The 27,616-nt window shown below is 31.7% G+C and overlaps 1 protein-coding gene across 22 annotated transcripts; it reads left to right on the top strand.

Moving 5' to 3' along the window:
- The first annotated feature begins 1,848 nt into the window (after window positions 1-1,848).
- On the top strand, window positions 1,849-27,339 carry wupA (troponin wings up A). 22 transcript variants are annotated; one of them, XM_073977921.1, is made up of 11 exons: window positions 1,849-2,009; window positions 8,245-8,287; window positions 8,728-8,955; window positions 9,145-9,273; window positions 9,346-9,469; window positions 18,104-18,204; window positions 23,116-23,159; window positions 23,237-23,378; window positions 26,114-26,153; window positions 26,562-26,603; window positions 27,139-27,339. In XM_073977921.1, coding segments are annotated over exons 2-10 (825 nt in total). In that variant the 5' UTR covers window positions 1,849-2,009; window positions 8,245-8,272; the 3' UTR covers window positions 26,564-26,603; window positions 27,139-27,339. The 22 variants fall into 22 exon arrangements, with proteins under 22 accessions (XP_073834022.1, XP_073834012.1, XP_073834021.1 ...); XM_073977919.1 differs by lacking the exon at window positions 18,104-18,204 and adding an exon at window positions 18,510-18,610 and having other exon boundaries at window positions 1,894-2,009; XM_073977911.1 differs by lacking the exon at window positions 26,114-26,153.
- Window positions 27,340-27,616: the final 277 nt, after the last annotated feature.

The following is a 27,616-nucleotide window of genomic DNA, read 5'->3' on the forward strand; positions in this document are numbered from 1 at the left end:
TCTAAATCGGTATACTCCTTCGTGCACCTCCCACACAAAATTTGGAAAGAGTACAGATTTACAGCTTGTCTCGGATCGTTTTGAAATTGAAACAGGGTAGTACGTAAGAAAATACTCGAATTAAAAAACCGATTTGGTTCTAACGTTGTACGTCGTATTATTTGCTACGTTGGACCACTATTTCTGATGCCCCTACACAAAGTTTGTAAAGAGGGCAGTTTAAGAACTCGTCTGGGATCCTTTTTAAATTTTTGGCAACATGTTGTATGTATGTTGCAGAATCTATGTCCGGGTTCAATTCCCATACTAGGCAACATGTCAGCGTTACCTGAGCATTCCAGCCATGAAAAACTACGCTGAAAGTGGTGCTTTAAGGCACGGCATTCGAAATCGGCAACAATTGTAGGTCCCATATCATGAGCTAATGACGGTGCACTTATTAATATGAGAAGACTCTCATTATCCTTTCCGAGATATTTGTGAGTCGTATGCATGTAAAATCTCGCTTTCTTCATTTTCCAATTAAATGTTCCAATTACACTGTGCAACAAAATTGAGGTGTGCAACAAAATTGAGGGAAGAGATAATTCTTTTTGGAGATGAAAGCCCTTGGTGAGTATATTAAGAACCCCGAAGGACAGATCCACCGAGAGTCGAACTTCCGCGTCATGGCGTGATGAAGTTTTTGCTAGAGACCCTGTAAGCCTTTACGAATTAGCGTTATATCTTTGTTCACTGCTGCTTTAGCTTATTTTTGAGATCACATGTTTTCAGTCAAATCCAATGAGGAAAATTGTAGGTGCGGCTCTCATTGACAGCTAATCGATTTTGTCATCTCCAAAAGGAATTATATCTTCCACAAAATTTGTGTTCACAGTGTTATTTGTTCACTTAAAAATGTCGTGGCCTTTGGGTTTAATTGCCGTTATTTAAAGGGCTTCGGACATTCCAGTGAAACTTGTTGTTTTTAAACGATCCTTCGTAAAATATATATCCAAGTTTAGTTAAAACGGACCAGACCAAATCTCAACATTTTTTCTGTATATGTTTTTTTTTTTTTTGGATAAAATTTATGTTCGTTCGTTTTGTTTAGATATTCAATACAATTTTAAGGCCACCAAGCCAGCAACAAATTAACTGAATATTTTATTTATAAAAAAAGAACATTTGTATTGCATTCTATGTGTGGAAAAATGAAAAGAAATTCTTAATGGATCACCGAAAGTTAGATGGAGCAAATGGCCACCACAACAACCCACATACCACATACAAAGCCAATTGAGAGAAATTATTTAATTTTTGTTTCTGTTTTATATAAAAGCAAAAGGAAATCTAATGGAAAAATAACAACAATACTGCGATTTTCTCGGAGAAGAAAACAACATTTTTTAATATAAACATTCAGACAAACACACACAAACCGAATTGCTGCTTTTTTGTATCTATTTCTGATAGAAGGTTATTTTTAGCCACTGTGCCCAGATACATAAGCGATAAAGTTTGTTGTATGTATGATAGAACAACACGGCAATGATGCTCAAGAAGACGATGAAGAAGAAGCAACGAAAACACACCAAAATGACGAAATAGAGAATTATCAAAAAGAATGCAAAATAGATTTAAACACTAAAAAATTGAAGGAATTAAAAAGAAATCTCATGATAATTGAGAGAATAAGGCTAAAATGCGAGGAAAAGGCACAGTGGGTCTTGGGCATGTAAATAGCTGTGAAGATCTTTTGGCCACCCAATGGGTGATCGCATGCGCCTTAGCCACCAGCCGGAGAGATCGAGAGCACTGCAAAGAGTGTTGCAGAGAGAATATGTCCTAACATGCAGCAGCAGTAATGGCTTTCGTCATTGCCTCTGCCCATGGGGAAAAATGATCTGCAACCATTCATAGACCAAAATATAGTCTGCCGTTAGTCGTCGGACCGTTCAGTCTTTTTCGTTCGAACAGTGCTTAACGAGTAGTGTGTTAGACCGCACACCTTTTTTAATTCCTTTAAGGTGAGTGCTGGTGGTGGCAAAAAAAATTCAAAGACTTGAGAATTTTTTTATTAAAAAAAAATCAAGAAAAAATATTAAAAACTATAAGAAGTGAAAAATTATTGAAAAATATTATTTGAATAATAACAAAAAAAAAAAAAATAAAGACAACTGAATAACAATTGCTGAATTGAATTGCATCTATAAAAATTGAAGGAAATCAATGAAATTGAATTGAAAAATGTTGAATAATTATTTTGAAAAGAAAAGTGTTTGAAACAAACTCAATATTTTTTTTTTTAAAGAATAAACTGTTTTATAAAATATTTTATTGAACAAAAAAGTGTTTAAAATTATGTAACCCATGGTGTTATGGCCCAAAACAAATATGAAAATTTCAAATCTTAGTATACATACACACTTGACTTCGTGTAGAGGATTTATACGTATCATATACATATATCTGCGATTTTGCCAATGAACAGTTTGGTTATATTTAAAAAAATAATATTGAAAGCTGTCGAAAAATAAAAAAAAAATATTTATTGATATTATCAAAAAATTAAAAAAAAGAATAATAAATAAAAATAATACTGCAAATATTTAACAGGTCTTAAACCAAAAAACGAAACTCTTGAATCTACTAAATAATAAAATTAGTTTTCCCCATTAAATTTTCTTTGAACTTATGCTTGTGTGTATGTATTTGAACTCAAATTTCAAATACTATTTTTAGCCCCATTTCAACGAAAAAGTATCCTATAACCACGAAACTAAATGAGTGAGAGCCTGTATATGTATAACATTTTCAAAATCAACTAAATCATATGAGAAATGAGAGCTGTATGTGTCTCGACTATCATATATGTTTGAGTAGGTATTTGTGTGGATGCGTGGGGTGATCATTTTTATCGATGTTTTTCATAATGGTATATGTGACCTACATACAATTCCATAAAGAAAAACTACATCTTACACCTTCAAATATACTACATATATATTTCTCTCACAACCAAAAACACCTACACATCTCAAAGTCACTCTCTTTATATTGCACAAATTGAAAAAGTATCTCTCTTTCTCAATATTTATACATTACAGGATTTCTGTCATATAGAACACCTACACACCCAATTCTCTATTGCCTCCCCCAAAATTTCAAAAGATCTCCTCTTTACGCACACATATATAATTCCCACGCATAGTTTTCATTTTTATATGTGTTGGATGTTTGTCTGTGAGAGTCTGTTGGATCTAGGTTTGTTTTTGGGAGAACTAGAGAATATTTTCAATATCACAGCATCACATATTTGGAACCTGCGCACTAAACACCTTTTACTCTTCCATATACGGTTCTTGGAGGTTAGAAAAAATGTGATGGAAAGAGATAGGTAGAGCCAGCCAGGAAGAACAAGAATTATGATTTTGGAAAAAAATTATGTTATATCTACAATGTATGTATGTTATACATATATATTGCGTAGTAGCGTTTCTCCATAAGATATTTTGTTACTTATCCAAGTTTATTTATATAATATATGTATATAGTATACATATGTACGCTATATATATACATTTTATTGATATCATATACTTGGTAAATATGTTGTTTACATTTTATAATAATTTATTTGGAAACATCTGTTATAATTTTAAAAGATTTTTTTATGGATTTTTTTTAATTCTATAATTATAAACAGATTTCCTCCGACAATATCAATGTGGATCATGAATGGAATCACGAATTCTTGGAATCATGAATTATTTTTTTTTTTTGTGGTATAAATCCAATGCAATCTTGGGATTTAGGATTGTCGTATTTAATTCAAATATTATTGGAAAATTCTAGCCTAGTTTCAAAGGAGCACTGGTTTTTTACCATCGAACCCTAAGCTCAGAATCTGTGTTATCTCCACAGCCCAAGTCGTGTATAGTGTAGCTGTTGATTTGATGGTGAATATTTTGATATTCCCTTCGTGACAGAATCGACCAAGTTCATTTCGATAAAGACATGCAGCCTCAACAGAATAGGCACATTATTGTATATTTTACAAATTTTGGTCTAAATTCCAAGCTTTGGCAAACATGCGGATGGTCAAAGACAGATTTTGAAAATTATGGGAAATTACACGCCCTACTCATCCAACTATTTCAGCAATACCATGAAAAGTCGGTTATGGTTCCGGAAATTATTTAAATCAGTTTTAAAATTCACTGGGACTTTAAAATTCAAGAGTCACTATTGACCCGGAACGGTGATAATTATTTTTGCGTTTAGATATTGATATTGACATTTAATATTCTCAACATGGATGACCAATGACAAATATGGTAATTTGTGTCAAAATGCTCTTCCCGATCATCCACCTGGAAAAACATTAACACGGGAAATTATTTGTATACTCACTGATTTAATTAGAATCAGTAAGACTTTCGAAAACTAAATACCATACCCCTATGAAGGTACAAAAGCAATAATTCCTCCCTATTTTTAAAAGGAAATAGCAAAATAAACCACTTAAGTTATATTTTTAGACATTTTAGGGCAGTCTATACGAACAAAATCCACAATCCTTTATATATTCCAACAACACCACTTGGGCGGTATCTGTTATACAAGTGGTGTCTTAAGACACGCCGCTTAGACTCGGCTAAAAGTAGTTCCCATATCATTGAGGCAATGTAAATCGGGGTACACCTTGTCCCCATAAAGATTACCGGCAGTAAAAATCTCGAATTAAACGCCGTTTACATCAGAGATTTTTTGCCGGGTTAACCTTCTTTATGAGGAATTATTTGACGTATTCGCAATTGGATTGACATTTGACATCCGGTTATATGCAAACGTGCTATTTACTGCACCTGTGGCGTAAGTAAGATTTCGAGACCAGTATCACGGGAAATATTGCCTTCCCCCGAAAAATTATAAGCTTCGTTCCCGTACTTTTTAATAGTAAAACTCGTAAAAGAGAGAACTGGAAAAAAATTTTCTCACACATAAGTTTTTTTAAATAGTTCGGGAACGGAAAAATGGAAAATACGTAAAAAAAAAACTGGAACAAATGTCAAAGTCGGCGTATCAGCTAATCAGACGCCGGCAACCATGTTACTATCTTTTTACTCGCCCAAATTTGTCGTGTAAAAAGTTGTTAAAGAGAGCGTCATTCAGCGCCATTTTTATACCCTCAGCCTTTAGGGTATGTATATACACTTTCATACGGGCAAAATGTGCCTCATCGAAATAATGGTTTTAGACCCCAAGTATGTTTGGACGAAATGTGTTTCAGACAATTTGGAGTCGATTGAGTAATGCCCGTCCGTCTGTCTGGCTGGCTGGAGCGCACGATAACTCTCGAACGGATGAATCGATTCGGTTCAAATTTTGGCTTTCGTAATATTTTGCCCAAACTTAGTTTAAGTTCGAAGATGGGCTATATCGGTCCACTCCTTCCGGTACCTCCCACACAAAAGTTCGAAAATGTTCGGAAAATTTGTGCGCACGATAACTCTTGAAGGGAGAAACCGATTTGGTCCATACGTTGCACATCCTGAAATTTCTATCAGACTTAGATGAGGTTCCAATATGGACTCAATCCGCCCACTCCTTCGGGTACCTCCCACACAAAATTTTGGATAAGTTCACTTTAAGATCTGCTCTCGAATCACTTTGATTTTTGTTGAAGCGATTTGCGTTCGCTACTTCCATTACGATGGTAAAAGTTTTTCAGGGGCAAGTCCATACTTCATGAGCAAACAGCCCAAAAGTTGTAAAAACCCCATAGGCACCAAATGTAGTGGCTGGAGATCCACTTTCATTATGGTCAATGTCGATCCATTGCTTTTAGTATCTCCTCCGCAAAACTTTTGATCTTTAATCCTAATCAACATTTTTGTCGGTTCAAACGCCCAAAGTTTTTAAAACCCGGAAATACATTTTTTTTGGGAAAAATTTGTTTCAATATATACAGGTTGAGGGTATATCTCTGTCGTCAATCCGACTGATACTTTTTTTACTTGTTTTCTTGGTCACTGTATGATATTTGCTAAGCCTCCGGGCCATTATGTCAGTAATCACAAACTTGCCTACAAAAACCCTTGCCTTATATCGTTGTATTCAGGACCACAAGGACGAGTTGCGTTGAAAATTTCAAAACATTTCTAGAACAGCATTTAAACAAAAACTGTTGATTTTGTGATGGAGGTAGCAGGAGAACAATTTCTAAATTTGAGGGTCACATCTTATCCGGCTCGCTAGATATTTTAATCGACAAACGCATTGTCTTTCCCTCGAAAAAAAAACCAAGTCCACAGTGCAGTTCTTAAACTACACTAAAGCCAAACAATTTTGGTCTTTTGTGGGGTAGATACTTCAAGAAGTTGTCCAATATAGACCTTCTTGGAAGTTGAATTACGTTTTTTAAGAACTATAACGATTTACAAAGTTTCGTGCTCATAAATCAGTGATCGTGCTTGTTATCGTACTCAACAGTCATATATACTTGGTGTCGGCAGGGTTTCTTAGAGCTTTTGAGCCATTATCTCAAGAAGCATGTTATCATTATTACCAGGACCACAAGGCACCCAAGGAGTGTACAGAAATATTACGATGTAAAAATTTTGGACCAAATCGGTCACTCTCTTCGAGAGTTAATGTGTTGAACAATGAGTTATCGTGCTCATCAGTCAAGTATCGTGCTCTTCAGTCATATATAGTTAACGCTGGCAGTTTTTTTGAGCTTTAAATAATTACCTCAAGAAGCACGTTATCGACCGCAAGGACTATCTTCGGCGGAAATCTTCAAAACTATTCTTGAACAACAGTTGACCAAAAATTGTTAAAATTTTGTGGAAAAAAGCAGTCGAAAAAATATTACGATGTAAAAACTTTAGTCCAAATCGATCACTCTCTTCCACAGTTTCGTGTTGACCAGCCACCCTTTTAGACAGGCCGACGGGCATGACTAGATTGACTAAAATGTTGTGTTCCAACAAATATCTTAGTAGGGACAAAGAAGGCTTCTCGCATATCAATGAACGCCACCTGTGAAAATGTGATGTTATCTGGCCTGGACCAGTGGGCCTATTCTGTAACTTTTATCGATTGAAAAGTTTGTTAAAATTTCTTGTGTTTTTGTAACAGCTACAAAACAAACAAATGAAATTGTTGTAAAATAAACAATGAGTAAAGTTGTTAAAAAGTTACAGAATAGGGGGCAGGACATCTAGCGTCCATGCTTAACATTCCAGCAGGGTGGTACCATTAACATATGTGAGATATAAAATCATTCTTTCAATGAGCTTCATTTCTGATCGTGTCAACGCGTATCCTCTGTAGCTGCAAGGTTAAAGACCACAAATTTCTTATAATTTTATGTTCGGTCATTCAGCTCAACTTGAAACATATATTTGCTGGATTCCTTTACTTACCTGAGGTTACCGTTTTTACCATTTGTTACCATTTTTAACCTGCAAAGCGTTCCTTAACCCCAAAAAGTGGTAAAACTGGCAGCAATTTTTAAGAGAGTGAGAGAGGAGAGATGGCACAAGTGCCTTTCTTTTCTACCACAGGCTACCAGACAAATTTCTGCAGGTAAAAAATGGTAGAACTGATTTTTCGACACACAATGGAGAAAAAAAAAATGAACGAAAAACAGAAGAAAAAGGCGAACCCTGACAAAACAAAATTAAAAGCTTTCTTTTTGACATTGCTACCGAATCTACAATTTTTTCGTTCCTTTACTTTTCTGGTAGAAATGTTCATGAGAGAGAAATTTTGAGCAATTTTGACAGTTTTCTCTTTTACCACTTTTACCATTAAAAAGTAAAGGAACAAAGCTATTATTAAAAAAAATATTTTGAAAGGGATCTTTGACTTAATAGGCAAAGTAGAAATAAATTAAATTAATTTTCTTTTTTAATACTTTATTTTTTTACAAACTTTTGTGGGTACCGAAAAAAACTTTGATAAAGTTTTAGTTTGAGTTTTGATAACCGGTAGTCAGCATTGTTGCCCTTTACGTATATATTCCTTAACCTTTTTGGTGCCTTAAAGTATGCTTTATTCATACCAAAGTGAATTTCTAATACAATATACATATAAGGTACTGTAGCGAAATTGAAATTCAATTTTCATTGAGCAAATTCAAGTTCACAATTAATTCTTTATTTTATTTATACATATAAAATTAATTAATTAAACTTATATAAATAAAAAAATATTTTTTTACTAAAATGCTTTTGTTCTCTTCTTTTACAGACACTTTACCTAAATCACAAAATCAAACATGGCTGATGAAGAGGTGAGGTAAGTAATCGTAACCCAAAGAAAGGGCAAATCAATATCCACCCATAAGACAAAAATTAATAAAAACCTTTTTTCTTTTACAGTAATAATTAAATAAAACAACAGCAACAAAATATGAATCATCATAAGACACGGCTGAATGGAGAAACATTGTGAAGGTGAATATCCCAGGGTTTACAGAAAAACTAACGCAATGCTTAAACAAAAATAACTAATGCTTTACTCCTTACTTTTTTTCTTCGCAAAAGAAAGGATGCAAAACCAATGATTTTCCTTACGCTCTAACACTCAGGCTTATTACAAAATAAAATCTGCCTTATGGAACACTCAACGCTTTTTAGAAGATTTCATTTGATGCTTCTTATTTTCCTGCTTATGAATTTTGTAATTTAAACAACTGTACTAATTTTGTGTTTTCCTTTTCTAATTTTGCAGAAAAAAGCAGCGGCACCGGCACCAGCAGCAGCTCCAGCCGCTGCTCCGGCTGCGGCACCAGCTGCCGCAGCACCTGCAGCAGCTCCGGCGGCGGCACCAGCTGCGGGGGCAGCACCAGCCGCAGCAGGAGCCAAACCAGCAGCTGCACCCGCTGCTGGGGCAGCTCCTGCAGCTGGAGCAGCACCCGCCGCCGGAGCAGCACCAGCCAAAAATGGCAAAGTTGATGAGGTATCCAGCCCTAAATGTGTGTTTACGGCGAAGATCTTTGTCCTTTTTGTGTCCATCATTGTCTGTGTGTTATTCCCCGTGGTGTTGTCAAGACTGCCCTGATTTTTCGTCACAATGGTTCCCTGTTGAAAAAAATTCCCCGTCGTGGAGAAATGCAATAATTGTTGTTTTCAAATTCTCATCGTTTAGGCAAAGAAGGCTAAACAAGCCGAAATCGAGCGCAAGCGTGCTGAAGTACGCAAGCGTATGGAAGAAGCCTCCAAGGCTAAGAAGGCCAAGAAGGGTTTCATGACCCCCGAAAGAAAGAAGAAACTCAGGGTAAGTTTGCAAATTCAAAATTTTACTGCAATTTTGGAGATTAATTGCAATGTTTTCCTTTGGTTACTCTAGTTGTTGCTCCGCAAGAAAGCCGCTGAAGAATTGAAGAAAGAACAAGAACGCAAAGCCGCTGAACGCAGACGTATCATTGAAGAACGTTGTGGCAGTCCCAGAAACCTTAGTGATGCCAGTGAAGGTATGTTAAATCAGATCCATTTTCACAACTCTTTCTCTCTCGATCTCTATCTCTCTCGACTCGATTTGGATTTCGATTAAACGAAAAGAAAAAAAAAAATTGTTCAAAAAACTTATGTCTCACATAAAAAGAAGCACTCCTATTTTCACACTTCACACAAATTAGTTTTGTTTTCATTTCTTTTTTGGAGAATTTCATTAGAAAGAAACACATGAAAAAAACGTTTTAGTTATTAGAAAATTTGGATCTGGCTTTTAGTAAACAAAAAAAATCTCTACTTTTACAAAATCAAAAAACAAACTACTTTAACTATCTTATTTTTATTCTACTCTACAAAAATCTGTTTCTCTCCACCCCACCAACCTACCTACCTACCTACACCTTGTCCACCCACCGTATTATTATCGTTGTTTTGTTTGTCACTTTTTTGTGTTGTCTGTCTACAGAGCAACTTAAGCAAATCTGCAAACAATACCACGACAGAATTTGCAGTTTGGAGAACCTTAAGTACGACCTTGAATACGTTGTCAAGCGCAAGGATGTTGAGGTACACACATACTACTATATACATAATACATATACCACTTTGCCAATAAAACAAAAACAACAACAATTGTTTTTTTACAATTTCTTCAGCCACTGCAAATTTTAAAAAACCAACATAAAACGCCACTGCCACCGCGCGCCATTTTCTGTCACAATTGTTTTTTTTTTACTACAATTCAAAATAATTTTCAATATTGTTCTATTTTTACAAATAATGCCCAGCACACTTAATTTGTTCATTTCTTATTTTCTATTTCTTCTTCTAATTTTCTATAATTTTCTTTTTTTAAACAAAAACTAAACTTGAGTTAAATTTTGGATCAAAATTACAAAAACAAATATTTTTGCAGCAGCCACAGACTCGGGGCAAGGGAATTAAATATTGTAATATGAGTTAGAAAAGATTAGTTAGGCTATGCATGCAGTTTATGAAATTAATTCATAGTATTTAGAAATGTTTTCATTGAAGTACAGGAATTCTATGTTAGGTTTACAGCTTGCAGTTTATGAAATTATTCATGGTTTTTATAAAATTGTTGCATATAATTTATGAATTGCTTGCGGTGTATGAAATTATTCATGGTTTTTATAACTTTTTTTCATATAATTTATGAATTTCCCTAGTTTAAGGGAATTTTTGAAAGCAATAATTTTTATTTTTTAAGAAAAATTTTCTATACAAAATATGAACGCCATTTGATTATTTTATTCAAAAATAAAAATTTCCCTTTAAGGGAAATTTTTAATTATGGGAATTTTTAGGAAACTCCCTCAATTTTGTGTTCTGCAAGGTAAATTAGATCGAATAAAGGTAAAAAATAAAAATTTCGCTTTTGGGAAATTTTTAGGGAAATTTTTGTTTTCAATGCAAATCAACTTCTTTTATAAATATTCAAGAAAATATAAGAGATTTTTGTTCAATTTCTCAAAAGATACACATTTTCCTCCAAGGGAAATTTTTGTTTACAGGAATATTTTCAAAATTCCTTCAGATTTGGATTCAGCGAAAAATTTTAGAATAAAAATATTCTTATCATTTTTGAAATCTGCAAAACAAATTATATCCCATAAAGCTAAAAAATCAAAATTTCCCTTTTGGGAAGTTTATAGGGAAATTTTTGTATTCAATGCAGAAAATCAAAAGGGAAATTTTTAATTATGGGAACTGTTAGGAAATTCTCTCAATTTTGTGTTTTGCAAGGTAAATTAGATCGAATAAAGGAAAAAAATAAAAATTTCCCTTTTGGGAAATTTTTAGGGAATTTTTTATTTTCAATGGAAATCAACTTCTTTTATATATATTCAAGAAAATATGAAAGATTTTTGTTTAATTTCGCAAAAGATACACATTTTTCCTCTAAGGGAAATTTTTGTTTACAGGAATATTTTCAAAATTCCTTCAGATTTAGATTCAGCAAAGAATTTTAGATCATTTTTGGAATCTGCAAAACAAATTATATCCCATAAAGCTTAAAAAATCAAAATGTTCCTTTTGGGATTTTTTTAGGGAATTTTTTGTTTTCAATGCAAAAAATCAAAATTTTTCTTTTGAGAATTTTTTTAGAGAAATTTTTGTTTTCAATACAAATCAACTTCTTAGGGGAAATGCAAATAAGCAAATAAAATATAAAAGAGTTTATTATTTTCGTAAAAAAATATAAAATTTCCCTTTAAGGGAAATATTTGTTTAGAGGAATATTTTGAAAATTCCTTCAGATTTGGATTCAGCGAAGACTTTTAGATCGCAACAAAAATGAAAATAAAAAATCAATTTTGGGAAATTTAGAAATTAATATTTTTCACAAAATAGAAAGGATTTTTTTTTTTTTTTTGAAATTCGTTCGAAAAAATAATAGAAATTAACATTTTTCACAAAACAGAAAGGATTTTTTTTCAATTTCGTTCGAAAAAATATCCTATGCAGGAAATATTCTATCCAATATATTTTTGATTTAAATTCAGCGAAAATTTTTAGATAAAATAAAGTAAGAATAGAAAATATCCCTTTTGGAAAATTTTAGGGAAATATCTGTTTTCAATAAGAATTAACATTTTTACAAAAAAAGGATTTTTGTTTCAATTTCGTTCAAAAAATAATCCTATGATGGGATTATTCTTTCTATTTGGAATCTGTGAAGAATATTAAATCAAATAAAACAAAAAATCACAAAAAAGAACGATTTTTTTAATTTTTGTTCAAAAGTCCTTTAAGAGAATTGTTGTTTAAAAAATATTTGGAAAATTCCTAAAGATTTGGATTCAGCAAAGTATTTCAGAACGAATAAAGCAAAATTATAGAAACCCTTTTGGGAAATTTTAGGGAAAAGTCTGTTTCAATTTCGTTCGAAAAAAATATCCTATGAAGGAAATATTCTTTCCGATTTGGAATCTGTGAGGAATATTAAATCAAGCAAAAAAATTGAATTATTCTTTTTGACATTTTCTTTTTGATTACAGTGGAAATTATTTAGAAAAATACTCTACATTATTTTTTTCAATTTCAGTCAAAAATATAATTGTTTAATTTTAAATTTAGTAAATAAATCGAGCTCGAGGTCTATAATTGTTTAAGGGGAAATCAGTTATTATTTTCGTTTTTCGGTAGTTTTAGCTTTGCTCCAATGTCTGTCTCGCTGCAAATATCAAAATATAATTCTCATTTACTTTGGCTTTGAAACGGCACCAACTTTTTTGCAACTTATATAACTTTCTAATTAAACTCTTTTCTCTCTACGCTATATAAAATATTTATATATTACTTATATACCAAAAAATTAAAGCAACAACAACTCAAGTTTATGCACAACAAATTAGAAAAAAATCTACAGCACCAACAAACCATGTAGCTCTGAAACTACACAACTGGTGGAAAGTAAATTGAAAATTTAAGTCCTTATATAATTACCCAGGGGAAAATGTATATATACATATATAAAATAAACATTAGGTTAACACCCACAACACACACCTACACTACACACACACCTATCCAAACTAAACAGTGTCTCCATGTGATAATAGTAATCTAGGAAATTTATTATTTTTATAAAATTTTGTTTTATATTTTCTCTCTCTCCCTAAGTACGCTTTAAATATTTGTTTTTAAGGAGTTTTTAAAGCATTTGCTCTAATTTTAAACTTTTCTTGTGGAAATTATTCTCTGTATAGCTACCCTGATTCAAATATGTAAAGACTATCACAAAAAGATAATCCACTTGGAAGATCAAAAAATTGATCTTGAATATGAAGTTGGCCGTAAGGATTTTGAGGCAAGATTTGTTTACATTTTTGTTTTCTCATGTTCCATTACTGTGTTTTTTCTTTTCAAAGCAAAAAAAAAGAAAATATTTTTTTATAACTCTACTCTACTACTTTTGAGGCCAAAAGAAAAATCAACTTTTAAATGTAGATTTGTTTTTTCTAATACAATTTTTTCCAAGCAGTTCTTTTCTAAAATATTCATAAATATGTGTGTAGTATAATTTTTTTGGTGTTTAATTTTCTTTAATCTAAATGTAGTTAGTCAATAACCCCTCCTCCTCAGCAAACAGCAAAATGTTCCCACTTTTTTCAAAAAACCTTGCTGGGCTTTTTCGGATCTTCATAACTTTGCAAGGCAAAGTGAGGAAGAAAATTCCTTTTTTCTTAATATTCTTCTTCCACCATAATTTTTGTACCAACCCCCTCATTTTTGATTTTGAATTTTTCTGCCAAGGACTTGATTTGTTAATTTCCCACCACCATCATCGACCACTTCAAAGCTGTATATTAACTTCAAGTTCCATTAATTTGTTTTTTTTTATTCTCATCCTCCTTAAATTTAAGTAATTTTTCACAGTTTTTTTTCGCTTAAAAAAACGAAGCTAACCTTGTTTTTTGCTTTTTGTTAATTTATTTTTGTAGAAGCTTTAATTAATTTTTGAAAAAGCTTTTACTAAAGTTTTACTCAAAACAAAAGTATATTTTTTGAAATTTTTTGGGAGCCATAAAAAACGGAATATTTTTTCTCTTTTAAGAGAAAAATTAAAGATTTTTGATTTTATGACCCATCACCATTACTTTTTTGAGATTTTTTTTTTAATTTTAATTTTTTTTCTTTGTATTCATTACAATTTAAATAAGGAACATATTTTTCTTATTCTGCACACAGAAAAAATGAATATTAATATTAAAAATTCATGAAATCATTAAAACAAATTGTCCGCAGTGGTTTTCAAAATTTAACTAACATCTACAAGAAATTTGGCAAACTCAAAAAAAAAAATATTTCATATTCATTAACGTAGTATCCACTATAGTAGAGATTTTTAATTATATTGCCTACTTTTAGGCATACCAATAATATCATCAAATCATCTGCAACATTTAAAGGTTTTAAACTTGAATTTCTCTCAAAGAGAGAAGGTTATTGTCTCATATAAATGTATCTTATTTGGACGAGTGTCAAAGGTTATTGTCTTGAATAGCGGTATGTTATCTCAAAAAGTTTACCATTCACAATAGAAACAAATGAAACTACATGGCCACACATTAAATTAATTAATTTTAATTTAGGAGTCACTCGAACTTATACATTGGAACTTCTCTATAAAGAACAATAGTTCTCGCTCAAAATAGTATCTTCATAACGAATTGTGATTCTTTGTCCTCAGCAGTTACGTTATAGAGGAGTTCGACCATATTTTCTTTATTTCAGGAGTTTTTATTTCATAGAGTTTTAGACAAAGTTTTCTCAGATTTCTCTTCTATTGTGGCCATACCATGGTGGAATAAGAAGGTGTTACATCAAATCATGTCAAACGTCAAATTTGCTCACAATGATGCATTACTGTGAATTGCTTGTTTACATTTTGTATGTGATTTTATTCACAATAACGCATTTTGACAACTGGAATGAAGATTAGCTGTTTTTGGCGTTACACCTTATTATTCCACCATGGGCCATACCATCTATTACCAAGTCATCTTCCACTGATTCGCATCCCCGAAGGCTAAAACTCTTTTCGATAGTCGGTTGTTTTCGTTTTTTGCGATTTTATCAACCCATGTTAATTTAGTTTGCTGATCTTTGTTGTCTTCTTAACTTTTTACTCCACATGGAAGCTTAGGGTTTCCATAAAGCATCGCCATCTTACAGTATTGGTTGTTTTGTTCTTTCAAATATTCCGATTATTTTGTCTTTACTCTTGGGATTTTGTTCGTCGACACGAGTTTTATTATTCCAATCAAGTAAGCTATAGGCCTATAGCCTATCCTAATTTCCTTTCTTTATTTTGGTGTAGTATGGGTTTCTGGTTCCTTAAGTCTCATACTGGAAGGTCAGACACAGGCTGTTTCAACGTGGAGTCCTGTGAGTTTATGGGTGAAAAGAGAACTGATCAAGCTAACATGGCCTAAGGAGTTTTGTATTGAAAATTGAATTCTAGCGAAATACCACACACTCAACCATTACGCTACGATCGTTTCGCCTGGTGGTTTAAGCCAGGCTCATCAGGCGTATTTGAATGCTAATGCTTAGAAGACAAAGGCTGATTTTGATAACTTCTATTTATACAAACATTTGTACAAATTTGTAATTATAAAGTATTTTATTGAAGTCTTTTTCTTTATCAAGTCACCCTAGTGTCTTGTCTAGGAATCATTTTCTCAGTACATACACTCGATTAATCCAATTAATTAATTAAAAAATTTCATAAATAATGGCCTTCGTCCTAAAAAGACAATAATAAATAAGAACATATTTTTCATTTTAAATTTTCATAGAACGAAACTGCAGCCCTGATTTGCATTTTTCTTCATATTCTCCACAAATATTTACCAAGGCACAAGGGAAGCCTTCTCCCATGTCAAAGTTTGCAAGCTTTTCCATATTAGCTCACAGATATACATCGCTCCTAGAAAAGTTTAGCCAATGTATAGCTTTAATTTGTTGTTGAGAAACATGGGACTTCCGCGGACATTTTCAAGAGTGATTTGAGTTATGGAAAGGCCTGTAAAATCTATTAAATCCCTTGTCGCCAATGTACCTGAGATTCACTTTAGATTCGTTCTTTCTTATTCAACTTATTCCATATAACCGAATGGCTTCGACAAACATCTTTCGGTATGATTTAAAGCTGATAAATCCGTTTTCAATGTCAGCTTCATTCAGTCTTGCCTTCGATATTGAAATCAATTTTAACACTACAGACTTCGTCTTCCACCCATGTTATGGACGAAATGTTGAGAAAAGTGCCTTTTAGGCTTTTCAGTTAAAGTCTGCATTGTACAATCCTAATAAATTCTTCTCCAATTTCCATTGAATTCTTCTGCAATTCTTCTGAGTTTGTAATTGTCGGATTATGGAATGAAGGCTCCATTTGCTTAGACAAATTTCGTAGGATTCTTGATAAGAGACCATCTTAAAGGCCAGAACAGAATCAATCGTCGCTTGCTTTGCTTGCTTCCCCAAATGTCAAATTATAAAGGAATGCCAGAGCCTCTTTGCAAATCCGCCTGCGTTCCGCTTTAGGAGGCTCTGGCATTCCTTTATAATTTGACATTTGGAAAGCAAGCAAAGCAAGCGACGATTGATTCTGTGCTTCTTTACTCCATTCAGAACTGTAAATTTCAAAGAATCATTCATCCTATTAAAAAGGAATATTGCTATTTATTAGTTCCTATGATTTTTCGAATAACTCCGTCTGGCTTCCTTGCTTAATGCTAGGTTTACATTCACGAAATCCACTCGATTTCAACTGTCAATTCCATTGCTTAAGCGTAAAACGAAATCCAATAGATTTCAAATGAGTTTTCATTTGACGTATACGCGAATTGACAATTAAAATCCACTTGATTTCGTAAATGTAAACGTTAAGTTATTTCTGGTGAAAGACTGAAAAGACAACCGGCAACCTAGCCCGAATTTGTATCGGCCGTTTTTAATTATTATACCAGACATGACTTAAGCAAGGATGTCATGCTGCGAAACATTTTGGTTATGACTCGCCAGCACGGTGGAAAGTTCCAATACTTTGATAGAATGACGCATGTTCTTACTTCTGACCGATTTTCCTCTTACAAAACAAATGTGAAATTGATTAGTTCCTGATACTTTGATTGCTGAAAACTGCGATTTTATGTAACTAGGGCTTGTTTAAAAATTTTTAAAATTTTCCATGATTATTTACTAAAATCAATTGTTGATTTACTAATAGGAATTAGGAATAGTTTTTTATAAAAACTTCTTTAATTCACTCCGCAAGTTGAATTTTTACAAAATTTGTCATGGATTAACTGAAATCCCTTATATTTGTTTCAATGAGTAAAAAAATCCATTCGTTGAGAGATGTTTCCTAGGTTTATATTTCTTTTCTTCCTTAAGGATTCGTAGAACCCTTTTCTTAATTTTTCTTTTTTATAAACTTTTTACAAAAAAAAAACTTTCAATTAATCCACCTCCCCCCATTTGTATTGAAAATATCTCTGTCTATGTCTCTCTGGGTACAAACAATTAAACAGCCGAACTACAAACTGTATGCAAACAATATTGGCAACGCCTTTACAATTTGGAGAGTGATAAATTTGATTTAGAGCATATTCAGAAACTGAAGGCACAAGAGGTAATTAAGCCAAAATTTGATATAAAAAAGAAATTTTGGTACTGTTTTTCTATATTTTTTAATTATTTCTTTTTTCTTATAAATAATCTTAATAATAATTATGTAATAATTTTATAAAACCAAACCCAAAACAAAAAAATCTAAAAACAAAGAAATTAAACCCAAATTTACAAGATAATGAAAGGACATTTGTAAAGGAATTGACTTGAATTATGTGTGGTTGAAATATTATTATTTATTTTTTTTTTTAACTTTTTAATGTATGGCTACAACAACAATTACTGTGTGTGTGCCTGTGTTACTTCCAAGCAAATTCCCTGAAACGAAATGTCAAGACCATTCAATCAACAAACACCACACTCCAATTTTTGTATTATTATTTTTCTTAAACCAATTAAAAATTTCTATTACACTTTAGAACACATAACATGCATTCGATATTTTTATCATTGTTGTTTATGCAAACTTTTTTATCAACAAATTTCAGGTGAATTAGTTGAAATCTGTGAAGAATACCATGAACGTATTTATTATACTGAAAGTTCGAAATTCGATTTGGAATATGAAGTCAGAAAAAAAGATTGGGAGGTACTGCCACAAAGAAAAATTCTAGAAATCCTAGAAAATAATAGTCAACATGTTTACCCGTTACGTGTGAAGTACATTTTGTTAGATATGTTTTGCAAGCGAAAATTTGTTAGGTGTTAGATGTGAAGTTCTCAACTTAAAAAATAATCAAACTCCATTTCGTTTATATCAAACACCATAATATATAATTTTGTTATTTGTTTTGTCTCTCATAACTCAATTGAACATTTCCCCTTTATCTTTGTAAATCCGTATTTTATACGTACGTACGCATCATACGTGTGTGTGTGTCTGATTTTCCACAGCCCAATTACAAAAGATTTGTCAAGAATATTACGATCGTATGTATACTTGCGAAGGCCAGAAATGGGATCTGGAATACGAAGTCAGGAAAAAAGACTGGGAGGTACAGCAATCTATCTATTCTATATTAATTATTGAACTACACTATTTAGCTATTAAATACATTTGTTAACGTGTTTTTATTATCAGTTTACCGTTACATATATGCTAAAGTTATTAGTTTTTCATACTATACTATATAAACATATTGTATTGATGATGAAACAAAACTCAATATTCCAACAATTTGTTATTAATTTGCTTTTTCGAAATAAGAAAACAGACACCATTCACCAAAAATTTTACAACTTTTATTTTTGGTGAAACCACCCTACACTTTACACAAAGCTGTTCCCAAATCCACAAAAACACACTCCACACAGAATATACCTCAAACCTCCAGCACACTTTTCCATAATGCACCACAATCCACACACATGCTGAAATGCCAACCAGTCACAAAACACTTCCCAAAAAACAATCTTCACACAATACCTCACATATATTTTCAATGTTGCAACACAACCAGTCATACCAACCCGTCAATACACTTCCCTGAAAACACCACACATAATGGCCATAGAATTTTGTTACTACCTTCTTTGGCACATCCCATCATACTGATTCATTGAAATCCAAAAACGCTTAATCTCAGAAAATCGCCCTATTTGCACCGTACAACAACATTACTAGACTAGAAATAGGTTTTTTTAGTGAAATCAATGCTTTGACCACCGATACACCAGCAATTATCTCCATTAACCTACACTGCATCACTGAAATATCCACACATAGCCGTAAATGAGCCATTTTGGGACAAAGCGAAGATAACATTCAACGTTATAATACGACGATTATTTAAATTTATCAGTTTTAAGTCGAATTCTAAAGGAATTTCTATTTTGATCCTACACCACATCAGTTACTTCTTAACACTTGAATGTCTTGAGAATCCATAAGGTCTGGACGACGAATATTATTATTCAGTTTCAATTCATAGCACTTCAACGTCTTTAGAATACATATGGTCTCGTTACGTTTGATGAACTCGTAAACTGAACGAAGGCCTAATAATTCGAGAGGTACTCCAATTCTTGATCGGATACAACTTCTCATGAAAAACCTGGTGTTGTCAAATTCTCCCGCAATGAGGAAATTTACAAATACTTAAATCAAGGGAAATTCATCCAAAGATATCGATGACGAGAAACCTTATAATTCGAGAGGTACTCCAATTCTTGATGGAATATGCCTCTTGCCATAAATTGCTTTGGATGAATTTCCCTTGGTTTTAGTATTTGTAAATTTCCTCATTGCGGAAGAATTTGACAACACCAGGTTTTTCATGAGAAGTTGTATCCGACAGACTTCAATCTGTGTTCAATCTCACTGTGATTCAATAAAATCGAGGCCTTTCAGAGCATGATTTAAAAGTCCTGCTCGTCTGACATTTTTTGGAACAAAGTTCTACGCAAAATCGAATTGTTTGAATTCAATACGGCTCTAACAAGTGTTTCTTAACCTCGAATCCGAACTAGGTGTCTGGCAAACCAACTTACTTAGACGAAATGCTCAGAAAGTGTGCCAAATATTTGCTTCAACTTAATTTTCCAATTTTGGAATCGAGAATAACTTTTATTCGAGTGTAAAACCTCGCAATGAGGTAGTAGAGCTAAAACGTAAAAAGCGATCGGGCCACTGGGTGGCCGACACAACATCTTTTAATTATTTTAATCGAGCAGAGTTTTTCGAATGGAAAACTGCAAAATGTAGTTCTAGAACTTCTTATTTCAAATCATTTCTAATGTTTATGTCTGCAGCAATTGTTTGACTTTTGCGAAGTTATGAACGGATAGTTCTCGATAGAAGTTTCGTTTCCAAAACTGTCGTATTTTTTATGAATTACCCAAATTTGTTTTCGATAGAAGTTTCAGCTGCAAAATTGTTTAATTTAATTTTTTAAATTTTTTAAATCTGCAAAATATTTGTAAAATTTGTTTAATTTTTATAGAATTATGGTCACTTTCGATAGAAGTTTCAGCTGCAAAATTGTTTTATTTAATTTTTTTTAAATTTTTTCATTTTTAAATTTGCAAAAATTTTGTAAAATTTGTTTAATTTTTAGGGAATTATGGTCACTTTCTTCTTAATTTTGCCACATCTGTACATACCCGTATTATTGCAGGATATATTCGAACAATTTAAACCTTCCATCTCTGATATAGGACGGCAATTGTGAATTAATACTACTTTCACAGATAATTATAGTCATTAATGAGGGATACTTCCTCTAATATTCCGCATATGTTGCATACTTTTAGGTGTAGCACATTGCTGTCAATTCCTTATAAAAAACAGTAAAACGACAATGCAAAATAATTATTCCAAAATAGATAACGGTAGATCTATTTTAGATAAATAATTAGAAATACCAATTCATTGCATACTTTTAGGGATGTTATTTTATATAGGCATTTTCCATTATTTGTGAATGAAAGGCGATTATTTCGGAAACCTTAATAAAAAAAATCTGGTAAAAATTAATATTAATATAAAACATAAAAATTTAATTTTTATGGAAATATTTTTAATAAAATTTGTATTTTTTTCCAAATTTAATTAATATTTTTTTAATATTAAAAAAAATAAATATTATTTGAAAATGGAAAAAATACAAATGTTGTAAAAAGTAAAAAATAAAAATTATATTTTTATGTGATTTTTCTTATGTACGGCTCATTTTGAACATCTCACCAAGGCACATTATCCCCAAAGACACTTTCCAATGGTACACCAACAATACCACTTCCACACACACAAACACCTGCAAAACACAAAAAATATGTTTAAACCAAAATTCCAAACGCAAAAAATTTTATTTTTTTGGAAATTGTTGGATAATGACGTTTGTTTTTTATTATTATTTCCATAGATGATAATGATGCAATGTGACTTTTATTATTTTTTTCTTAATTATATAAATATCTCAATAATGTTTTGTGTTTTTATTTGTTTATCAAGATTTTTTATCTTTAATTAAACAACTCTGTAAATCATGCTATAATTCATGAAATCGAAAAAAAAAAACAAAACGAATGATAAATGAAACACAGTAACACCAAGCACACTTGGCTTTTTGTTCGTTCTTTTTTAGTAATTTAGAAAATATTTACTTTAATTTTAACAAAATCTCAAAAAAAATCTCTGACGCCACCACCCACCGCCATTAAGATCCATTGTTGTTCTCTTCTTTTTTTATTTGCACAAACAGAAATCTGTGACAAAAGATTTTGGTTTTTCTTTCATTTAGAACATGCATACATAGAAAGTAGCAAACGCAAAAAAACATAGAAATTCATTTCAAAACAAAATTTAAAAAAAAACGAGACATGAAATTTAAAAAAAAAATTGAAAAAACATGCAACAGTATGGCGCGCATTGCACAATATTTTAAAAATTAATTATAAGTTTTGTGTTTTATTTACGAAATAAAAAAGAAATCTATGTGTGGTTTTTTGTTTGTGCCTCTTTTTTACTACCACCCTCTATGGTTAACAACAAGAAAAAAAAAAACAAGTCCAAAAACTATCAACCAATCCACCATGAAATTGGCAACTAGCAACACTTTTTAACTACAAAAAAAGAAAGAAAAAAAATGTTAAACAAAAAACACCCCACCTCTGCTCCCTCTCTTCCTGTGGAAACTGTGTTGCAATTGGCGAGTTTGAGATGCACTTTATTGTTTATTTCAATTATTTTTTATTGAAAACAACACACAAACAAATAAAAACACAAATCATTAAAATTTTCAAATAGCAAATATCGACGAGCCACTTTAAGAAATTTAGATGTGGGATTCAAAGGGCCTTTCTGCATAGTTCGACTTTTCATCTACAAGACACTTCAGCGTAATTTTTTGTTGTGTGCCATACTGTGTGCAGTACCTCGTTTTTTTATGTGTTTTTCACTTCACAAAAAAAAAAAAAACAAATAAAGATATTCACCAATTTTGTCACTTTTGTTAATTTTTGTTTTACGTTCACTCGATTTCACTGTTGTTTGTATTTTTCAACAAATAAGTATTTTTCAATAAAAATAAGTAGCCATGTCTTAGTGTTTAGTCCATTTTTTCTAAATGTAGTATCACTTTTAAATCTAAAAAAAAAAATGTTATGCTGTTCTAAGTAAAAAGTAAAAACAATTAGAAAATTTAAAATCCTCTTATATGTATATCTCCCCTCTCTCTCTTTTGGTTAACAAAAAAACTTTACATTTGAGTAAAAATAAAAAGAAAACCTATTGTAAATATCTGTGTAAAATAACTAACCCAATTTAGCCTTAGTTAAACAATTAAATCTTTAAATCTATCTCTGTTTTATCTGTAACTAAGCTTAAAGCATGCCTGTAGCTTTGTTTTAACAAAAAGTTAGGAAAAAAAGTAATGCATGCTTATGACTAATTTTTAAATGGCTTTTATTTGTAGAAAAAAATGAATGTTTACGAAAATATTTCATTTGATATTAATCAATTTTATTTTTTTTTTACCCACACTTTCCCTTGACACTATAGATCAACGATCTCAATGCCCAAGTTAACGATCTTCGTGGCAAGTTGTAAGTATTTTTTTCTAATGTCAAAATAAATTGTTTGCTAATGAAATTATTTTTTTTGTTCTCTTGTAAATTTTTAGCGTCAAGCCTGCTTTGAAGAAGGTTTCCAAGTACGAAAACAAATTCGCCAAGCTCCAAAAGAAGGCTGCCGAATTCAACTTCCGTAACCAATTGAAGGTTGTCAAGAAGAAGGAATTCACATTGGAAGAAGAAGAAAAGGAGGTAAGTTCAGTGATTTCATGATTCCACAATAATTTTATAAAACAACAACAACAAGAACACTCTAGTTTGAAAACAAATCAACAGATTTAGATAGATTATTCCCAGTAAACACCTCTTGATTATCTCCAGAAATAAACACAAACAACACACAAGTAGTTTTGTACTCTCTTCTTACTTACCACTCAAAAATGCATATGAAATAAATTAAACTACACAACTGTTAGATACATTAAGCCACTTATTCAAGTAGCAAAGAATTGTCATTGATTGCTCAGAAAACTCCTAGTAAACACCAATTCCAATTATCTTAAGAAAGAAACAAGAACACCACTTCCTTTAAAATATTACACTTTACATTTTTACTCTCATCTTGCTATTCAAAAATCATGTATAAAATATATTTTAAAGTATACGTAGACTTAAGACACAAATCTCTGGCTCTCTGTCAATCTACCAGTATTTAGGGACCAAATTGCAAAAATTCTGTAATAATTGTTTGATTTTTACGGAATTATGGCCCGTCTCTTCCCAATTCTGCAAAACCCTACATTATTATCGATTATATTTTAACAATTCTAATCTTCCATCTCTGACAAAGAACCACGGTTGTGAATTATTGATCCTTTTATAGAAAATTTAGGGACCAAATTGCAAAAATTCTGTAATAATTGTTTGATTTTTACGGAATTTAAACAATTCTAACCTTCCATCTCTGACAAAGAACCACGGTTTTGAATTATTGATACCTTTATAGAAAATTTTGGGACCAAATTGCAAAAATTTTGTAATAATTCTTTGATTTTTACGGAATTATGGCCCGCCTCTTCCCAATTCTGCAAAACCCTACATTATTACCGATTATATTTTAACAATTCTAACCTTCGATCTCTGAATTATTGATCCTTTTATAGAAAATTTAGGGACCAAATTGCAAAAATTTTGTAATAATTGTTTGATTTTTACGGAATTATGGCCCGTCTCTTCCCAACTCTGCAAAACCATACATTATTACCGGTTATATTTTAACAATTCTAACCTTCGATCTCTGAATTATTGACCTTTTTATAGAAAATTTAGGGACCAAATTGCAAAAATTTTGTAATAATTGTTTGATTTTTACGGAATTATGGCCCGTCTCTTCCCAACTCTGCAAAACCATACATTATTACCGATTATATTTAAACAATTCTAACCTTCCATCTCTGAATTATTGATCCTTTTATAGAAAATTTAGGGACCAAATTGCAAAAATGTTGTAATAATTGTTTGATTTTTACGGAATTATGGCCCGTATCTTCCCAACTCTGCAAAACCATACATTATTACCGGTTATATTTTAAAAATTCTAACCTTCCATCTCTGAATTATTGATCCTTTTATAGAAAATTTAGGGACCAAATTGCAAAAATGTTGTAATAATTGTTTGATTTTTACGGAATTATGGCCCGTCTCTTCCCAACTCTGCAAAACCATACATTATTACCGATTATATTTAAACAATTCTAACCTTCCATCTCTGAATTATTGATCCTTTTATAGAAAATTTAGGGACCAAATTGCAAAAATGTTGTAATAATTGTTTGATTTTTACGGAGTTATGGCCCGTCTCTTCCCAACTCTGCAAAACCATACATTATTACCGATTATATTTAAACAATTCTAACCTTCCATCTCTGAATTATTAATCCATTTATAGAAAATGTTGGGACCAAATTGCAAAAATGTTGTAATAATTGTTTGATTTTTACGGAATTATGGCCCGTCTCTTCCCAACTCTGCAAAACCATACATTATTACCGATTATATTTAAACAATTCTAACCTTCCATCTCTGACAAAGAACCACGGTTGTGAATTATTGATCCTTTTATAGAAAATTAAATTCACTTCTCTTGCATACTTTTAGGCCCAACATGATAATACAAGATAACGACATGCTACCGTTATCTATCTCAGATAAGGAATGAGTAATCTACAGTTTATATTGCATACTTTTAGGGATATCAATATTTGTAGGCATTTTGCATTATTTTGAGAAAGAAATTTGTTTATTTGGGGAATTTCGATTAAAAAAATCAAAAGACTTAAGACACACACTTTTGGAAAGAAACTAATGAAGAGAGAAAGAGCCAGCATGGCTGCTTAAAACAAAAGACTTAAGACACAAACTTAATTAATAAGGATTAAATGGGGATATTTTTTTCCTTCCCATGGCAAATAGTTTTTCACTAAAAGTGAGAGGGTTATCAATAGGAAAATAATCAATTAAAACAAAGACTTAAGACACAAACAACATATGTTTTATGATGCAAATTCTGAGAACCAGACTTAAGACACAAACCTTTGGATCCCTGGTTAAAAACGAGCTCCAAAGTGAATTGAAACTGGCTTTAAATGCAAAACTTATGACGTTTCATAGGAGGTCCCGTAGGAGTATATGATCCATCGACTGTACTAAGTTTGAATTAAATCGATTACTCCAGACTGACAGACGAGGTAAAATCGACTTCAAATTGAATATAAAAAGTTTATCTATTCCCTTTAGCAATCCTACTTTTGACCCAATGCTCACCAAACACGACCAAATCTTCTCCTCTCTCTCTCTACACATCTTCACAATGTAAAAAACAAAATAACAGCACATTATAGTAATTGTTTTTTTTTTATTTCAAAATAGACACATTATACTAATGCCTATATTTCTTTTATTATTATTTAATTCATTATTATCCATAGAAAAAGATTAAAGAAAATGTATTAACTAAAGCCAAAAAGTGTAAGATATCCAAAAAATGAGTGTATTATATGTGCATATATGTGAATTGAATTGTCAACACCTACAGATTGTGTGTGCGTGTGTGTCTGAAAGCAAAAAATGAAAAAATCACAAATTGTTTTTTTAGAAACAAAAAAGTAGAATGTTTTATGTAGATTGTCACTTTAGTCAAAAACAAAAAAAAAAAAATCCACCAAAGCACCAAATTTATTTATGTTTGAAACACTTTGCTCCATGTCACAAAAAATCTCCTCTCAATGAAGCAAACTATGTCTCTTATAGGTTCCTTGTGTTGTTTGTTAAACTTTTAGTATAGTTTCTTATTTTTGTTTTATGTTTTAGTTAATTTATTGTTTTTCTATAAGATAATTAATATATTTTTATTCCCTCCCTTTCCCCCCTTTGCAGAAGAAACCCGACTGGTCCAAGGGCAAACCTGGTGATGCTAAGGTAAAGGAGGAAGCTGAAGTTGAAGCCTAAGTGTTCCCGATTTATACTATTTTTTGACCGTATCCCGCCCTAATTTTTAAATAAATCATTTATAATTTTTTTCAACAAATATGTACATCTAAATTTATGAAAAAAGAAAAAAAAAAACATCAAAAAAAATTCACAACATTTTTATTTTCTAAATACAAAAAACAAATATTGAACAACCAAAAACAAACAAAAATTGAAAATTAAAACATAACTTTTTAGCACGAATGGTGAATGATCCAAGAAAAATATTCCCCTTAATATCACTTTCCCAATTGCACAATTCACAACTGCAAAAGGCATGCATATGAATGTGTGAAAAAGAAAACCTGTCACATTCTGTTTCAAAGTCACTGCACCTGCGCCTTGTGGCCTGTGGTCCTTGTAAATATACTGCAGAAGCTTGTTGCCCCTACCCATCCACCATTTTTATTAGATGATTTGTAAATAATAGTGTTTACACTTTTTTCTTTTTTCCACCACAAATCAACAACAATTTTGTTTATAGGAACATGCTCCAGAAACACCGGCTCCAGCTTAATTTGCCAACAATTGGAATTGCATATGTAGAAATTTATCAATTTTATTTTATCGCTGCTGTATTCAGTGCAAATTCTTTACAAAACAAAATTACACAATTTATTTTATTTAAAAAAAATATGTAAAAAATTAATAAAAATAAAATTATTATACAAAACACCAAAAAAAAGTAAAAGATTGTTTTATTATTAAAATTACACTGTAGAAATGCTTAAAGGAACATTCATACAACGATGGTGTTTCTACCACCGAGCCTGGGGGAAGGAGAAACAGTTACTGATCACCTTATTTGACAACCATAGTGAGTTTGGGGTTCCATTATCTGACTGAATTGTTTTTTTCATATCCACAGACGTTGTCATGTCTAAAGATGGCATGCACCCTTCTAAAAAAAATATGCGTTAAGGTCAGCCAGGGCGAACTTTTTACGTCCTCCACCTTTTTTG

The sequence above is a fragment of the Musca autumnalis genome, unplaced genomic scaffold (assembly GCF_047663935.1).
Source record: "Musca autumnalis isolate F117 unplaced genomic scaffold, ASM4766393v1 scaffold_3, whole genome shotgun sequence".
Taxonomy (NCBI): domain Eukaryota; kingdom Metazoa; phylum Arthropoda; class Insecta; order Diptera; family Muscidae; genus Musca; species Musca autumnalis.

Bases quoted from the DNA above. Each gene is read 5' to 3' on its own strand.
- wupA (XM_073977911.1), top strand. The intron at 18,205-23,115 runs GTACTGCCACAA...TTGACACTATAG, and splicing joins TCAGAAAAAAAGATTGGGAG to ATCAACGATCTCAATGCCCA. The intron at 23,379-26,561 runs GTAAGTTCAGTG...CCCCCTTTGCAG, and splicing joins TGGAAGAAGAAGAAAAGGAG to AAGAAACCCGACTGGTCCAA.